Source organism: Vanessa atalanta, chromosome 11, assembly GCF_905147765.1.
Source record: "Vanessa atalanta chromosome 11, ilVanAtal1.2, whole genome shotgun sequence".
Taxonomy (NCBI): Eukaryota; Metazoa; Arthropoda; class Insecta; order Lepidoptera; family Nymphalidae; genus Vanessa; species Vanessa atalanta.
Window position 1 is genome coordinate 2,410,476 of NC_061881.1, and position 17,758 is coordinate 2,428,233.

Consider the following 17,758-nt stretch of genomic DNA (forward strand, 5'->3'; position numbering starts at 1 on the left):
TAACTCATGATTTTTTCTCTAAGTCTTAAAATAGGATAATTACATGCTACTTTATGTTTAATATTAATATTAAAACGACAATTGATAACAATTACTTTGCTTGCAAATATATACAGTATTTAAAATATTAAGCCAATTATAATTGCTCATGTGATTCACAGACCGCTGGCTCCAGCCGCGTGTGAGCGGAGCAGGTGTGAGGTACCCTATGGCCTTTTATCTATAATGTTCGGTTGAGTAGTTAAGTGAAAGCGTAACAAACGAACTAACTTACACATTTATAATGTTATTTAGGATGAGACGCAAAAGAAACACCAATGTGAAAACTTTAGCGACCGTGTTGTATAAGAAAAATATTTTACAGTTAAGATCTTTTACTTGGTTGTAGGACATTTCAGGGTACCACAATTATGAGTATTGATGGTGGATTTGATTGGATAGATTTTGAAAGGTGAGTGACCCAGTACAACTGCAAGCAAAAGATACTTAACGTCTCAGTTCTCGAGATTGCCGATGTAAGAAATGGTACATTTTTTTACGGCGCTCTAGTCTATGGGTATGTGTGACCATCAGGTGGCCCATTTGCCCGTCCGCCTACTTATGACATAAAAAAGCCTCCATACAAACTCGAAAATAAGGTAGTATATAAGTAAGTCGTAGCTTATATAATAGTTTTCATACAACATCAAGTGTGATAAAGAATCTTGCATATGTCGTATGAAATTCTGCCATATATATTATGTCCACCGACCTGCGGTGGAACGGGATTACGGAATAAACTTTAAAACTAAGTTATCATTTCGTCAGTAATGTTCGTCGTATAACCAGCAAAATAATGCTATATAATATAAATAATTAATCAATGCCACTCAGTTAAAGAAATTCCTATCTTTAGGACCATACAAAATCTAATATTTCTTAGCGAGTCTTTCGTTGTTTCTTTTTAATAAATCCAGTACTAAAATTGTTCTACTTAAAACTAACATGTCTGTCTTTTTCTACATACCTAATGGTTTTAATATTAATAAAAAACAATTAGCAAACACTTCACCTCTTATATAAAACACCATCCTGTATATAGTAATTAGGTGGACTATGTCCGTGGAATTCATGGCACCGTATGACGTAGGCTATGTCCTTGGTGGTGACGAATCTGGCTTTGCAAGTCTTCCCACGCGTGCACCTCCAGGCGATCGTGCTTGCACATGTCGCGGCGCAGTAATACGTAAAACCATTTAAAATGGCCAACTGTTTACCAGATTTGTTCAATGCCAGAGTCACTGTAAAGAAAAGAACATTGTATTATTATCCTAATACATAACAATTGATGGCTTTCTCGCACTGCTTTAGTAGTTAATCCTGTAACCTGACAATATATTTAATCATGAATAATACTGCAGTGCGAATACTGTCAGCCTGGTTGCAGATTAGTCATTTCTCAACTTGACCAAATACTTAAACATTGTGACGACGGCTTTGAGATCTGCTTAATCATTAGATGAAGTATCACTCACATAATTAACGATAAAATAATCACGTAATAATGCTTCATATAGCTTTAGCTTTATGGCGTAAAATAAAAGTAAGCCAGTGTAATTACTTTTATCGCCCATGTATTCGCAATGCTACATACAACGTCATTAACAGGGTTAGGTAAACGATTTGACGAGAGCGATGACTGTTTACTACCAAGCACATAAGTTCAACTAATATTCGACTTTAACTTAAGTATTATAAAATATAATGTTAAGTATTATAAATAGAAATAGAAAGATTATGGAAACTTATGGAAACTTCGAGAACATACATTTTAGAACTAAGAACTAAATTACCCATAAGTCGGTTTTCAACATTTCACTAGTTAGATCGTAACTTCATACAGAATATTAATGAAGTACAGTCTTTCTTCAGCGACGTAACATAATAGAAATAAAAAAGGTATTTATTTTGATATATTTTATTGTAAAAATGTCAATAACTGAAATTAAGAAAATGCGATTTAACTAAAATTATTAATTGTTAAAGATATTCTAGAGGAGACAAGAATCAAAGGCAAGGTAACTGCAGAGAAGTTACATCTAATTTCAACGAAATTCTGCCACATGTGTATCCACCAAGCCGCGTGGTGAAACATGCTCCAAACCTTCTCTTCTGAGGAGAGGAGGCCTTCGCCCAGCAGTGGGAAATTTACAGGCTGTTAATGTATACCTTTTTTGCTATAACGTTCATTACGAACGAGTTCACACACACACCAGAAGCGAACTTACCCACGCGGAAGTTTACCAGAACCAATAAACACATAACCTGATCTATTATTTTTACTGTAAAAACGATCCTTATGTTGAACTCTATTTTTTACGAATTTTTGTATAGTTCCTGCATGTAGTGTGCAATAAAAAGTACTGGTATATGCTTTATAATTTTTAAAATTAATGTACCATTTTGGAATTGGGGACAAACGAACATTAGTGTCACCTGATGATCAGCACGTGTCTACCACCGCCCATTAACTTCTGCAATGAGGTTACCGAAAGTCTTCTTTTTTAACAATGATTTCCTAAATTTTATAATAAATACCATTTCTAATTACAAATTTCGACCGTTCATGATTATGCTCTAAGTTGCATCTAATGATAGCGAGACTGTAGGTGGTGACCAGGCGCGCCCTGCAGCAACTGCTTCGACAGCAACGCCATAGAATCGAAGTATTATTTTTAGTGTTACAATAGTACGGAAATCCATTAATAATGCCTATCATCTTGTCCGATTTGTTTTTCACCCATTGAACTGGAAAAAAAGTTCCTATGAAAAAAATATGTAACTCAACAGTTTAGTTCCTTTTGGAGATTCAATTCTCAAATGTCTTTATTATTTATGTGTGGATTAATAATAAAGATAACTTAAAGAATGACGTATTTTTTTTTCACATATAGTAGCATCAATAAATTAGTATGTTTGTTTAATACAAAGTAAATACATTAATATGTTATTATAATTATATTGCATTATAATCATTACATAATAAATACATGCGTTTTACGCACACAGAAAAACGAACGCATTAATACAGACATTTATATAGCAGACATACAATATATAAACACATATCTTTGTATTTCCATTAAATTGGATTTTTGTAGTTGGTTATTATACTTTTTTGAAAATTTTTGACATAGTACATAGTATTAATGTAGAAAATAATTATTTACAAAAAAATATTAAATCATTTTTGCAAATTACTTATTTAAGAAAACGTTTAATACACATATTATATTAAGTACATAATTATACTCCTTTGGAGTTCACAGGATAGCATGTAAGTTATAGTTTTAAAAGTATTCCATTCCGAATAATAAATCTCGGTGCCATGTGGTTATGCTCGATTATCCCCCACAGGACTTGTAACTTCATATTCGTGGTGAAGCGAGCTTTGCATGGTGAGCCTCTCGTGCAGCGCCAAGACAGTGAGAGGCTGCTTCGTGAAGAACGGTAGTATGTGTACCCCTGGACCACCGCTATCGGTTTTCCTAGGCTATTGTTTACATACAACACTGGAAAAAAGCAATGTATAATGTATTACTTTTGAGTATTCACAAACAAGTTAACATTCATAGATTGTTGTCCCTTTTTACCATTGATGTATATCATTCAGTAAAAAATAATCTCGTAGAAATTAATGCAATAATAAATAATTAATTACTACAAAGCTACGCCCACATAGTTGCTATCGAGCTACTAAGAGGACATCTCGCCTACTTTGTCTTGAGAACAGAGTTGTGGCCGTAACTTTAAAGATATGTTACATTTGTTATTCAAATCTCTTACGACGTCTTAGGGGTTAAGAAGTTTTTATATAAAAAGATAAATGTCATATGCACTTGATTCTTGAATTAATACAAAAGTCGTAAATAAGGATCAAACGAAAAGCCACAAGAAATTTGATTGTGATACATATATATTTGAATCAACTATGATTAACTACTTGATTTGTGTTTGTCAGTTTTTACAATAAGATGACATTTATTATTAAAAAGCAGTTTATTAGCACGAATTATACACATTACAGATTACATTTCCAAGTATGTCATCGAGTCGAAAGATACAATTCAAATTAATCATAAATACAAATATTCACACACTACAATATATTATTACAAGACATGTACTTTCAATGTTATGACAGAATTAAAGGAAATACACGATTGCTATTCATTTAAAAAATCTTACGAAACTACTCGTAACGCTAAAGGAACAAAACAAAAACTAACTTCACTGAAGTTATCCTAAAACTAAATCTTGTAGTAAATACCGTCACGGACTATAAAAGTGGGAGGTTTGTGGATATGTTCCAAGTGCGCTGTGACTAGCTCTCCCTGGTAGCTCATGATGAATCTAGCCTTGCATAGGCCCCATCGCGTACATCGCCATATAGTGGTCTTCGAACAACGTGCCCCACAGTAGAATGTGTGGCCGCCGCATATGGCCAACTCTTTACCACTTTTGTTACGGACGAAACGTACTGTAAAAGAAGAACAATTTAGTCACTTACCAAAAAAAGCCCTTAAACTTAAGCACGCTTTAAAGCTAAAATTAATAAAAGTCAAATTAATTAACATTAATTATCAGACAGACAGATGATCAAACTGTTCTCCTGATTGTGAAGTGGTGATATCAATAGACATTGGCGCTATAAGAAATATCAATAATTTCTTACAACGTCAATGCGCCACCAACGAATGGGGATTAAGATGATACGTCCATAGCGACTGAAATTGCATTGGCAAACCATCACGAAGCTAGCACACAACATATAGTTACTTGGTAGTAATTAAACTGATGATAACTTAAATATAAAAAATATAAAATAAAAAAATGTATTTGTCTGGTAACTTACCAGAATTCTAATATTTAATATTACAGTATTTACAATTTGAAATAAATTCCATTATGTATTTTATACGTAGGCGGCGGGTGTGTGTGGATGACGTTCCATCGCAACATTTGTCGAGTCTTCGTGGTGACGAAGCGTGCCTTGCATCGCCCGGTTTTAGTGCACTGCCAAACATCGGTCTTCTTCCTCCGTCCGTCGTAGTAGAAACTGTAGCCATGTAGCAGAGCCGTTTGTTTTCCAGACTGATTGTGCAAATATAATACTGGAAATGTAAATTATATCACATCAATGTTTATTATTTATTATAAATACACTTACGCAAAAAAGCTCTACAGAGATTACTAGAAGAGCCACAATATTTTAATATCGAATAAGTATCACATTAAAAATTGCGCCTCGGCACGGTGGGTGAGTCACGTGCCATAGAGTTGCGGGTTCAAATACACCAATTTCGCAATTTTTAATATGAATTTGCTAATTTTTAATACCAAAATAAAAAAAAAACTGATAAAGCTTTAATAATAAGCAAATATAGGTTTCAAAATATATATAAAAAAGTCAATGTGAGGCAATTATTTATTAATTTCCAAAACAAACCCTTCACTATTTAAAAACTAATGGTATTTTCATACGAATGAGATTGAATTGACATGAGCGCGCTTTTTCGCTCGCATATGACAAGTGTGAAAGTACCGTAGGGGTTAACATATAATATACAAAAATACGTTTAAAAAATTATACAGAATGGAAATCTAAATACTTTATAGAAATTAAAGCTCTTAATGATATTCAATTGCAATGACACTAATATTTTTTATTAAAATTTAAAATAATATAGCGTTAAAAATAATTAGTTCATTAACTTTACATTATAAATAGATTTACGTTATTTTTTCAAAAATCGAACTAAAACAATTGTGTGCCAGGACTGTCTCCTGACTGCCGAAATAAGGTTTTATAATATAAGGTGCAACATCACTCATAGTTCAAGTTCCAAATTTAAACAAATACTTCTAAATTGAAACATGACAAAAGGTGATTGTTTTCATTAAACACTACATTTATATAAATATCCACAGAACTTAGTAGGATGCGCCCGAATCCACAAAATCCCAGATTGCGTTTTTTACTTACGACTTTTGAAGTGACATTTCTTTGGGCGCGATTAAAGTAAAAATACAATTTCAAATGTAACGTTGGTGTAAAAATTCTGTCCAAAAACTTAACATCAAAATCGGTTTAATAGTATTTGAGATTATGTGGATTACAAATATAATTACTACATAATATAATTTATGAATATTATATATAACAAAAGTATATGGAACCTATTCATATTTTATATGAGGATCGTAATAATTATGTCTAAAATAATACTCCTTTTTCGATATTTTTCTGATGACACCATTATGAATTTCAATCCTGGGGGGCGGGTGGTTATGTTCGAGTGTGGTAACCCTTATCACTTCACCATCAGGGGTCGCTTTGAACCTAGCTTTGCAAGGGTACCCCTTAGTACATCTCCACATGCCGCAGGAGATCTCCGCTCGGAGTCTATCGCTGGCGTAATACGTGTATCCTTCGAATACTGCTATTCGTTTCCCGTCTTTATTCATAACGAATATGACTGTAAAAAAAAACGAGTGTTAGATTTGGCCTTTAACAAGATTTTACTATATGAAACTAGTATAAAACACAAACTTTTTAACTACACGAGTATTTACAATAATATTTCTTTGACAGTTGTTTGCCAAAAAAAATTAAAACAAAACCTGTGGTTCAATACATTTGTATTATAACATTTAAAACGTTCAAAAATCCTAATTTAGTGTATAAAAATTAATTTTAAAACTGTAACAATATGAGTTGCAACCGTCAATGAAAAACTAAGACATTGATAATAAACATTTATATCAATAAATAAAAATAGTTGAATTAAAACTATTCGAAATTCAAATATTAGTTTAAAACATTTCTAATGATTGTGATTATCTGTATACATCGCAACCACGTCACCGACAGTAGTCAGAGCCGCCTTACATCCATAATTTCTGAACGAGCAACGCCATCTTCTCTTGTTGTTGAACTCCGACGCGAGGAAAAACTTGAAGTTATTAAACAGAATCGCCGTTCCGCCGCGAGAGGTCGTTATAAATGTAACTAAAATAATAATTCCATATTACGTCATCAAATATTACATAATAATTATAATGACGTAATCATTAAATAAATGAAACAACTGCACACTACTAACATTGAATTTATAAATATTCGTACAATTTTCATACTGTTAGTTTTATGTACATACCAGTGAAAGTATTAAGTTATTATTTAAAAGGTTAAAAATGTCTTAAAGATTTTATTGCAATATGAAGATTCATACATCGATTAAAAACAACAAACTTACCTTAGAATAACAATTTGTTTCTAATAATACAATAATTACTAAACATATTAATCTAATAAATGACTATTACAAAAGAAATAGCTTCGAAAACTAATTATAAATAAAAATACCTTTTAATAAATACATTTAGAGTAAACGGAAAAACTATTGAATATAACAAGACTAGGTATTTTTTCCACATTGAGTCAAGATCGTTAAGCTAATTTTACTGATAAGCTTACCACAGCAAAACACCTAAATGTACACTCAAAGAAGTATGTGTATGTATATACTTGACGTATTTTAGCCACGCAGATAAACCCGTGGGTGTTAACTAGAATTTCATATATATCAAGGTTTATTAATGGTTGTGTGATCCGGAAATTCTTACAATAACATCATCTATCGTCATGACGGACGCCCGACACCTAAATTTTCTCTTTTCACAGCGCCATCTAGTTTTGTGGCTCGAAGGATTCGTGTAGTCCTTTAGGAATCTGTAGTTATCCACCTGGATCACGGGATGACCACGGCTCGTGACTCCGAATATTGCTTCTGAAAATATAATAATTAGGTCAAATACTATTATTAAAATACTATAGACTATTAATTTATAAAATAAATACATTAGTAAGTATAACAAGTCATCAACTCAGTAAATAAAAAATTAAGACTGTTTAAAATACCTAAATTTTTTTTATTATAGTCATGTCGTATTTCAAAAACATAAGACTATTTTTCTTTTTTTCCCTTGCGTACAAGACATGGAATTAAAAAAATATATAATTTATCTTAAAATTATAATTCCCTTACTTAATTTAACAATAATTATAGCAGCCAACATAAATATCTTCTAATATCACACACCACGTTCAAAGTTTTACTTCAAAATATTTAATAGAAATATGTCAATAGTCTTACTTACTTACATACATCTAAAGCTTCGCGCAAACATATGTACCTACACTTACATGTAAATTTAAGAAAGCTCATGTTTAAAAATAAATTCTATAGGCCAAATCAATAGAAAAATAAATCGTCGTTATTTTATTAAAATATGTTAAGGAATATTAAAAGATTTGAAGGATCGTTGAAGATGCGATTTTATATAACTCGATATTGTCGATATTGTATAGATAACCTCACTATCACCGTACAACACTGGCCATGAAATCAAAGCTCTTTACATCGTTATGTAAACCAAATGTATGTATATCTCCAAAAAAATGTAGAGTTTTGACACAATCACTTAATAAAGTATCGAGATTCCAGTACAACTTAAGCACGACTATAAATATACAAATACTACAAAAATCAAAATACTAATTTTATAAGTTTTAATAATAATTTATCCACGATACATTAACAGCCGGCGATTTTTACAAGAACTACATGTTTACTGGTTCTACCTGATTTTAAATTAGGGTAGGGAGTGTAGGACAATATGGGGTAGTTTCATGCAACGACGGAATACCATCCGCCTGTCAAACTATCGAATAATTTAAATAAGTAACGCACATACATATTATTGAAATATGAAATATAATTTTTCAAGTAATTACTCTATATTATACTTAGTGAAGTTTACTCTCATACGATCTTTTTATGCTAATTATGTAGAGTAATTTAATCAAATGTATATATCAACTCTTGTAATTTCAACAGAGTAGCTTGCATTGCACATGAATGTACTGGTAGTAATACTTGTCGTGGTTGATCAATGATCAATCCTAGCATACAATTTTGTACCAACGTTTTCTTCTCCTACTTTAATCTTTCTTTTCTTCGTGTATAGCTTTCTATTCTTCAATCATGTTTTGAAAGACTTATTCTAAGAAATATGTAATATTATTCCTATAAAACTAGTCCAATTGAATTTTCATTGTCAGACCTAGCAGCCACTTAATTAAATCATTCCTATATCGTTGAGCAGCTCTACATATCGTACGTGTCTTGACGATTGACATCTACCAGCGTTGCAGAACTATCGATAGTTTGACTATCGATAATTGACCTCGAAAACTATTCAGGATATCGATAGCTTTCCGTGAGAGATACTATTGATTACGGCAATACTATCGATACTATCGATAATATCGCTAGCTCTCTGTAAGCAATACTATTGGTAGCAGCGATACTATTGTTACTATCGCTAACATAGTATTGGACTATCGATAGTTTAGGTTAAAATTAAAATGGTTTTTGCAATACTATTGATAGACTATCAATATTATCGCTAACACCTTAACTATCGATAGTATATCGATAGTCGACTATCGATATGCAAGACTACCATCTACTATTATTAGAAAGAGGTCAAGCTTCTACACGTTGTTCTAAACTTGTATTAAGATAAAAACGTAAATAATTTATAAAAGGCCACATTGAAGATCGAATCGCTGTTCCATACCAGAATTATTATTTCTTTTAGCCTAGAACAAATATATTTAAAAAAAAACACGTGGGGTCGAACCCCTTTTAAAGACAGTTATTATTTTAACCCCTTTTAAAAACGAGGGGTGAACGACAGTGCTCGTTTGAAAGTACCGGTAGTTGAATTACATAGATATAATACATTCACGGTGGAGACAAATTTGATGCGGGCTTTCGAAATTTATTAAGAATTTTCTACATACTTTTTAAACAATTATTTTGATCTTTCGAATAAAGAATTATTTAATGAATTCCTTTAAATTAACATCTGAATATCTGTTTAATGTAGAGAATACAGTAGTACCAACAATTCAGTGTATTTTTTCAATATTGTATGAAAACATTTAAAGAATTATATTTACGAATTTATATTTAGATGTTGTTTATGGAAAAGTAACATAACCTAAAAATCTAATTAACAGACAAAATATATTATTCTATATTAATTATAAGATCATAGTAACTCTATTATCCGTCTGTTAGACACCTCGCTACCACGTAAACATCAGCAACGACGATCAGATTTTCGATGTAATCTAAGAACTGGATAAGAAATGTTGAATAAGGAACCACATAAATTACGAAAATAAAATTTACTCGGAAGACGTTTTTCGTTCAGCCAAAAATTTTTTTTTATTTTTTATTATACATATAAATGTAGGCGGTAAGTGTTTACCGCCCATAGCGCTTACTTTAGCGCTATAAGAAATATTAACCATTTCTTACATCGCCAATGCGCCACCAACCTTGGAAGCTAAGATGTTATGTTCCTCGTGCATGTAGTTACACTGGCTCACTCACCCTTTAAACCGGAACACAACAATAATAATATTTTAATATAATATCAATATTGTTGCTTGGCAGAAAATATGTGATGAGTGGTTGGTACCCAGACAAGCTTGCACAAAGTAGTTACCTTAAGTACGTTTCACTATATGTTGTCCACTATAGCTGTCCTCTGAACTCTATGTATATATGTATAATCATATAAGTATATAAGTTTGCTACATATTAGATGATAAATCTTGTATATTGTATGTTGTAGTAGCAACTTATGTAATTTAGTTTACAAGCTTATTTTATTATTTTCATTAAGTCATCAATGGTTATGGCTTGGTACACTTTTGACTATGGTGTTCTCCAAAGTAGTGATGGAAGCTCGGCATCCGTACGTCCTCTTGACGCAACGCCATCTTGCTTTTCCATATAACTCGTAGTCTTTTATGAACCGGTTTCCGCCGAGCTCTATGACGGGGTAACCTCGTCTTGATATTCCAAATATTGCTTCTGCTAAAATTAAATTTAATTAAAAACAAAAATAATATCACTACATTAATAGAAAAAATATTTACAAATAGTGTTTTTTTTATTATTTCAAAAACTGTACATACAAACCATATATACACTATTGTTAATAATTACTGTACAATATAGACTAATTACAATAACCTGTCATATCCATTTTGAATAGCGCGAATTTTTATTTACTTTTAGTATACGATTAATGTTTTTTCTTTTGTAATGAATAATACAACCAAATCAAAAAGTATCAATGTAATAATACTAACACACGAGTTATTTTAAATAGATTTACTTTCTTAACACGTAAACACTGAGGTACTGAGGTTACATTCTCAGCAAGAATGGCAGAAGTAACCTCAACAGTATCACTCTATATATACACACACATAAGTATAAAATGCCCTTAAAAGGGAACACGAATTTTTAACATATCTTAATAATAAGATTCATTCAAATAATATTTCAGATATTAAAGTGTAGTAGTGTAGTATTTATTTGATGTAACAATATTTGCCGCTTGAAGTTTTGAAAAGGTTCGGCGGTAGGTGGTTGTGTTCACCTACTACCATGACCACCCGGAGCGAGGCTGTAGTAACGATGGACGCCTTGCAGCCTCGGTGGTATGAGCTGCAGTACCACCTCCACTGCTGATTCTTGGATATCGTTTTACGATTGAAAGTGAACTCAATAAATCTTAAAACCATTTGTCCTCTCGACATTTCGATCATCTCCCCTGTAATTTGCACGTTATGGTCAAAATCGAATCCAACATATCTTCGTTTAATAGCATGCATTGTTTTCACTTCAGTAGTAAAAAGCTCAAGTAAGTTGCCTTAATTCAAGGCTGGCAATGAGGCTGCAATTGAGACACCTGATGGAAAGTGGTTATTTCCGCCCACAAACATTGAAATTGTAAGAAATATAAGTATATATTATACTTACATACTTCTGACACCTCAGTTATATTTTATTTATTATCACTTATTTCGTAATCTTAGGGTTTGTTTTTCTACAACAAATATAGTAAAATTTCATACACTTGACCGATTATTTATTTAAGTCCGACATGACAACGACACATACATACATAAAAAATACATTACACATGTAAAATTATTATATTAGACGTTCAGTTGTTTCTTTTTTTTATTTTATTTCTTGCTTTTCTTAAAATTTACATTATTTTAATGTAATCTCTATAAATACTTAAATATACTTTATAATAAATACAGCTTTGGCAATTTTTGACTTTTTGGACAATTAGGCCCAGTGATTAGAATACGAGAACTCTAACTAATTCCGAGATAAAATCTGTGCAAGCGCACCGAATTTTCTTGAGCTTGAAATATTTTTATAAATCATTCGTGATTGGAAATCTACACGTGAATGTGACACATAAGTATTTACCAACACGTACGGAAATATTATATCCACATATAACCTTAGAATGCCTGAAAAATCTCAAGTATGACTTAGCTCAGTAGTCGAACATCTTAGACGCTGTTATGACTTTAATTATATTTATATATTTTATTCAATTGTTAAAACAAATATATTTTCCACTTCCAGAGAGATAAAGTTGTGGCGGGCTATGTGTGTGCGTGCCAATATATTCAACTATCTTCAAATCTTGAGTGGTGATAAGTGACACCTTACAGCCTCGGTGATACTTGGTACAGTACCACCTGTAGTTGAACTTTGAACACTTTTGTCTATTATACGTGGTCGCCGACTTTCAATACTTTGGCGCCTCGAGCCAACTCAATCATTTCCCCTGTGAAGAATGTGCAATAGAACATGAAACATAAACTTAAATACAGAAACAATGAAATCTATCGTAATCAAATTAACATAAGATTTAGTAATTAATATAAAGCTCTAATAAAATATATTAAAACAAAAAAACTCTGAAGAGTAATTTCTAAATTATACTTTAATAAAAAAAACACGAACTATAGCTCCCATTCATGCTGGAAGCCTCTGTTATAAATGGACGCAAAACTAGCTCACGACTGTTGCGCTTAACGCTATACATGTACAATAACAAATAATCATATATATATATATTAGGCCATTAGCCGTCGGGTCTACCCGATATTATATTCATCGAAAACATGATTCAGAAACGAATATATATTTCTTAAATAGATATATCTTTTATTATTAAATATCTACTTGCCTATATAATTAAATATAGTTAAAATTTACAATAAAATGCATTATTCGATTTTGTTAGGTTTAAAAAATTCTACCTAGGTATTCTTAAGAACAGGAATTCCTGTCGTCACTAAGATCAATGATATTTATATAATTTTAAGCATTGTAACCTAAAAGAAATAATATTATATTACAATTTAAATATGCTAAATTTCTATTAAGACGGACGCCATTTTAATCCAGTCTTTCTTGATAGAATAAAAATAAACTAAATATATGTTTTCATTTAATACACAATATTTTTGTTAACGTTAAATAATATAATATAAGTATTTTATTAATTATATAAGCTTACTTAATTGTAAATGTTACTTACGTATTTAATCTACACTAATATTTTAAATGTGAAAATTACTCTGTCTGTCTCTCTGCCTATTGCTCTTTCACGGACATACCTTTCCTATACCATAAGCGGAGCCGCGGGAGATAATGAGTTATGAATATAACGATATAAATAAATTAAATGAACTAAAAGAAAACTACTATCTTCTTGTTAATATATATTTACACAATAAACCTGGAGAACTTGTATGGTCGATCCTAATAACAAAATCACGACCGTTTATTTTTTCTATTTAATGAAGATGTTTATGTACGAATTAGTCTATTAAACGAGTTACAAGTAAATCTTAACAATATACTTCAACCAATTTAAAAAAATACTTTAGGCATCATTATTATGTAACAGACAATATTTTAAATTTATAATTTAAATTAAAGTGGGCGATACCGGGAGAGTCAGCTGAATTAATAAAGTAGTTGCTTCGTGATACTGCTCCGTCGCCGTGAGTCGTAGTGTGACGTCGTTATACCGGTTCACTCTCTCAAACCCCAGGACAACAACAGAAAGTATTGATCCCGTGTGTTAGGATACCTGACGCCCAACATGGGCTTAAACAAAACACTATAACCTGGTATTTTGTATACAGCACTTAAATCGACATACATTATCTAATATTCTAAACTTAATCATAGTTGACTCTAACGTACTCCCCGTTGGATGTTTGAACGATGTTAGTTGGCGGATGGTCGTGTTTGCCAATAAAAGCGACGAGCTCCCATTCGTGGTTCACGTGAACCTTGGTCTTACACCCTCGATGATACTTCGAGCAGTGCCAAATTGTCCCCGTCTTTAACTGTCGCTGGTATCTAAATATATAATTATTTAAATACACAGCTTTTCTATTACCTAGAGTTATTATCTTCAGTTCTGAAAAAATAATAATACTTGTATTAGAAGATAATTAATGAAATATAATTCTGCTATTAATGTATTATCTGTTTCAAATGTTATTCCGATAAGGCTACATGTGTGAGCTTGCTTACTGGCTGATTTACACCGATTACTGTTTTATTTTTTGCTAAAAACGGTTAGTCTAACTGTACCCATAAATATAATCAAAGTTAAGTAAATTTTTAATGCTCCTTACAGATCTAATTATATCTGTAAATCTTACGGCGCTTCATTCCAAAAAGTTTTATCCTTAAAGCATTTGAAACGAAAATTAAACGTATTAAATAAAATAAATTACAGCTTAACATTTTTCAATTGCATAGCATAAGGACAAATGCTTACACGGCCTGGGACATAGTTCAATCTCGCCTCCAAATAAATCACACTTCCCATAAGAATTATTTCAATATACCTGAACCTTACAAAAGAAAATAAAACGATGTTTGAATATTAAACAGAATTTTAATAAAACAATGCTCATTCTAATGTAATACATTGCTGTGTTATCTTTATATGATTAGTATATACAATTAATAAAACGAAAAATAATATAACATACAACACTATCAACACGATTCAAACAAATTAATACTTTCCATATATTTAATTTTGTTTCATTAAAAATGTTTTTGAATTTTTTTGGTCGTAATTTTCCCGAAATCCGTAACAGCATCAATTCGAACAATAAAAGCTCCTTTGGTAACATTATTAAAATACGTCATTATACTTAAATATTATAAAAATATCAACATAACTTACTCTGTGATTGGAATGTAAGGCTTATTCGACTACAATCTACATTAAAATGTATAAAAAATATATTAGTTTCACAAAATTCTAAGCTACGGCACTGAAGATCGCGATTCTAGTAACATTTTTCTATCTACAAAGTTGATAAACTTTTAAGCGAATTAAAAAAAAAAAACATAAACACGAATATTCAATTTTTTTACGTACTAGATAAATATCTCTCTTATCGTTACCACCACCGATACATCAATTTTATACATATACTGTGTTATATGTTGTTATACGTTTAAATGGAGCGTGGTCGTCAAGAAATTTCACTAACTAATTTTAAAACGTTTCTACGTTATGAGTTGCAATTAAAGCCAAGATTATTCGGAATAAATAATAAAGTAAGCTAAGTTTTAAGGTTACCTACACATGTCAACATTAAATGTGACAAATACTGCAATGAATGAATTTAATTAAACACTAAGAACTGCGGCCGACTTTACTTCCTGCAAGAATTTACTGTTGCCTTCAAATCCAGTGGTCAAGACTAGCGTAGCAGTAGTTGTAATTCGTACAATATGTTTTTTTATTAATACAATGCTGTCAGTCATTAAATACTCTCGGTGCGCAGACACTGGTAGGCTATATTAATTCCAAAAGACACGACATAAAGTCAAAATATAAAAAAGTAATTAAACAACCCAACAATTCATAATCTGTACTATGACGTACATTCAATAAAAATTGAACAATGGCTTACATAACATTTATTATTGACCAGTGACCTCTAGACCAGTTCATCGCCTGGCGATCAAGCTATCGTCAGTACCGGGTTAAAAACTAACAAATAAAGAGTCGCTTCAACGATTTATCAATTGTGAGAATGTAATCCAGTAGTGGAAACGACAACGCCATCGATAGTTACAGCGGACGCTTTACATTTCAACTTGTGTTTCTTAGCGCACGTCCATCTGATCCTATTTCCAATGAGAGATCTCGAATGTCGGAAAAACTTGTGCCCACCAATGTAAATATTAGTTGACTCCCTGCAGAACCTGGCTCTCAGTATCGCTTGGACGAGATCTGAGAAAGAAAATCAATATGTGAATCTGAATATGGATGTATTCGGTGAAATAAATTATAAAAGCACTTAAAACGAATTAGTTCAGTTCAATTAAAATAGCGTAACTAATTGCTTGAAACATATATTCAAGTTTAGTTTCCCGTTAGTTTTCTAAAAGTGGATCAATCGTCTCTCGCAAAGATATTGTTTAAACATTTAACGAAATATAAAATAATATTTTATTGTTACCATTCATAATATACAAGTCTGTTTTGCTTAGTATTAACGGCCAGCATGTGACAAAGTATTTGTTACGCCTCTGCTCATGAAACAACCCCAGGGCTTCGTCATGGGTTGGTGAATTTGAAACAATTTACGACATGCGACACGAAACAGAGCCTCGTGCTACAAGAATCGCACGTTGTAGCACCAATTATGCGTTACAGAGGCCTTGCGTCACGTGGAAGACTTTCTTTCGTACTCTCTATTCAAACAGAATGTCATGCTATTATTAGGTACTTCCAAACACTTACGGGATTGAGATTTTGTTTTTATTTTGTTAATTTTTTCATTTAACTTAATATTTAATACATTATTTATATAGAATTGAACTTCTCATATCAATATAAAATAATAAACTCACACCATGACACAAATAATATAGAAGTGATTTATGTATATTTTATTAAACGGACATTTTTTAAGAGCTTATATTTAATAATCTACAGAACCCTAAAATCTTATTGTAATATTTAAAAAAGGCGAAACTAAATATAAACTTTCTAATTAGTTACATCGTATTATTAGAAAGTATTGTTTTATTCATAAAATAAAACATTTAAATTACAAGTTACATATACCTACATATTTAATTTGAAAATATTTTATTACCACTATGCTTTGCCAATTATAACAAGAGGATCATAATACCTTGTTAATAGCAGCGCATTGCTGGTGCAAATATTTGTGTATATATGTACTTAAGTGACAACGTCTATAGAGAGATATCCGATGGCCTATTGCCCGTCTAGCTTGCTGCTACATGTAAAAAGAAACACCTGCCTTTAACACATTATATTTTTATAAACAGAAAATTTCGAGACAAAGCATAAAAGCATATATATTATTGAATGATTTTTTATTTTAACATTATTATACAACTATACAAGAACAACAGAAAAACTAAAATTTAATTTAGCTATACAATAAAGCTCAATAAAAATAGATGTACACATTCATCATCACTTTTAACTTTTTTAATTTTAATTTCACAACAAAAAATACTTGCACGTTCTTTAACTTAACGACAAGATGTAGTAAGTAGTAATATATCGTCGCCGATAACGTTTCGTATACATACATATATGAGACACATAATTTTACACAAGTGCAATCTGTATGTTTCTAGATTCTATTAATTAATTTTAACATAATGCCCAAAGGATGTCACGTGGTACGTCGGTGGCTCATGCGTATGATTCTCCTGTAGGAACC

General features: G+C 31.4%; 1 protein-coding gene across 11 annotated transcripts in view; it reads right to left on the reverse strand.

Annotated features, from left to right (window-relative positions):
• Positions 1–17,758, reverse strand: part of LOC125067160 (modifier of mdg4) — a 335,555-nt gene that overhangs the window by 192,366 nt on the left and 125,431 nt on the right. Inside the window, exon 5 of one of the 11 annotated variants that reach the window (XM_047675564.1) lies at positions 6,205–6,518. The exons of the other annotated variants lie outside the window; for them this stretch is intronic. Within the exon in view, the coding sequence (XP_047531520.1) occupies positions 6,220–6,518 (299 nt within the window). The 3' untranslated portion in view covers positions 6,205–6,219. Of the gene's footprint in view, positions 1–6,204; positions 6,519–17,758 lie in introns of those variants that run through there. 11 annotated transcript variants of the gene reach the window in all.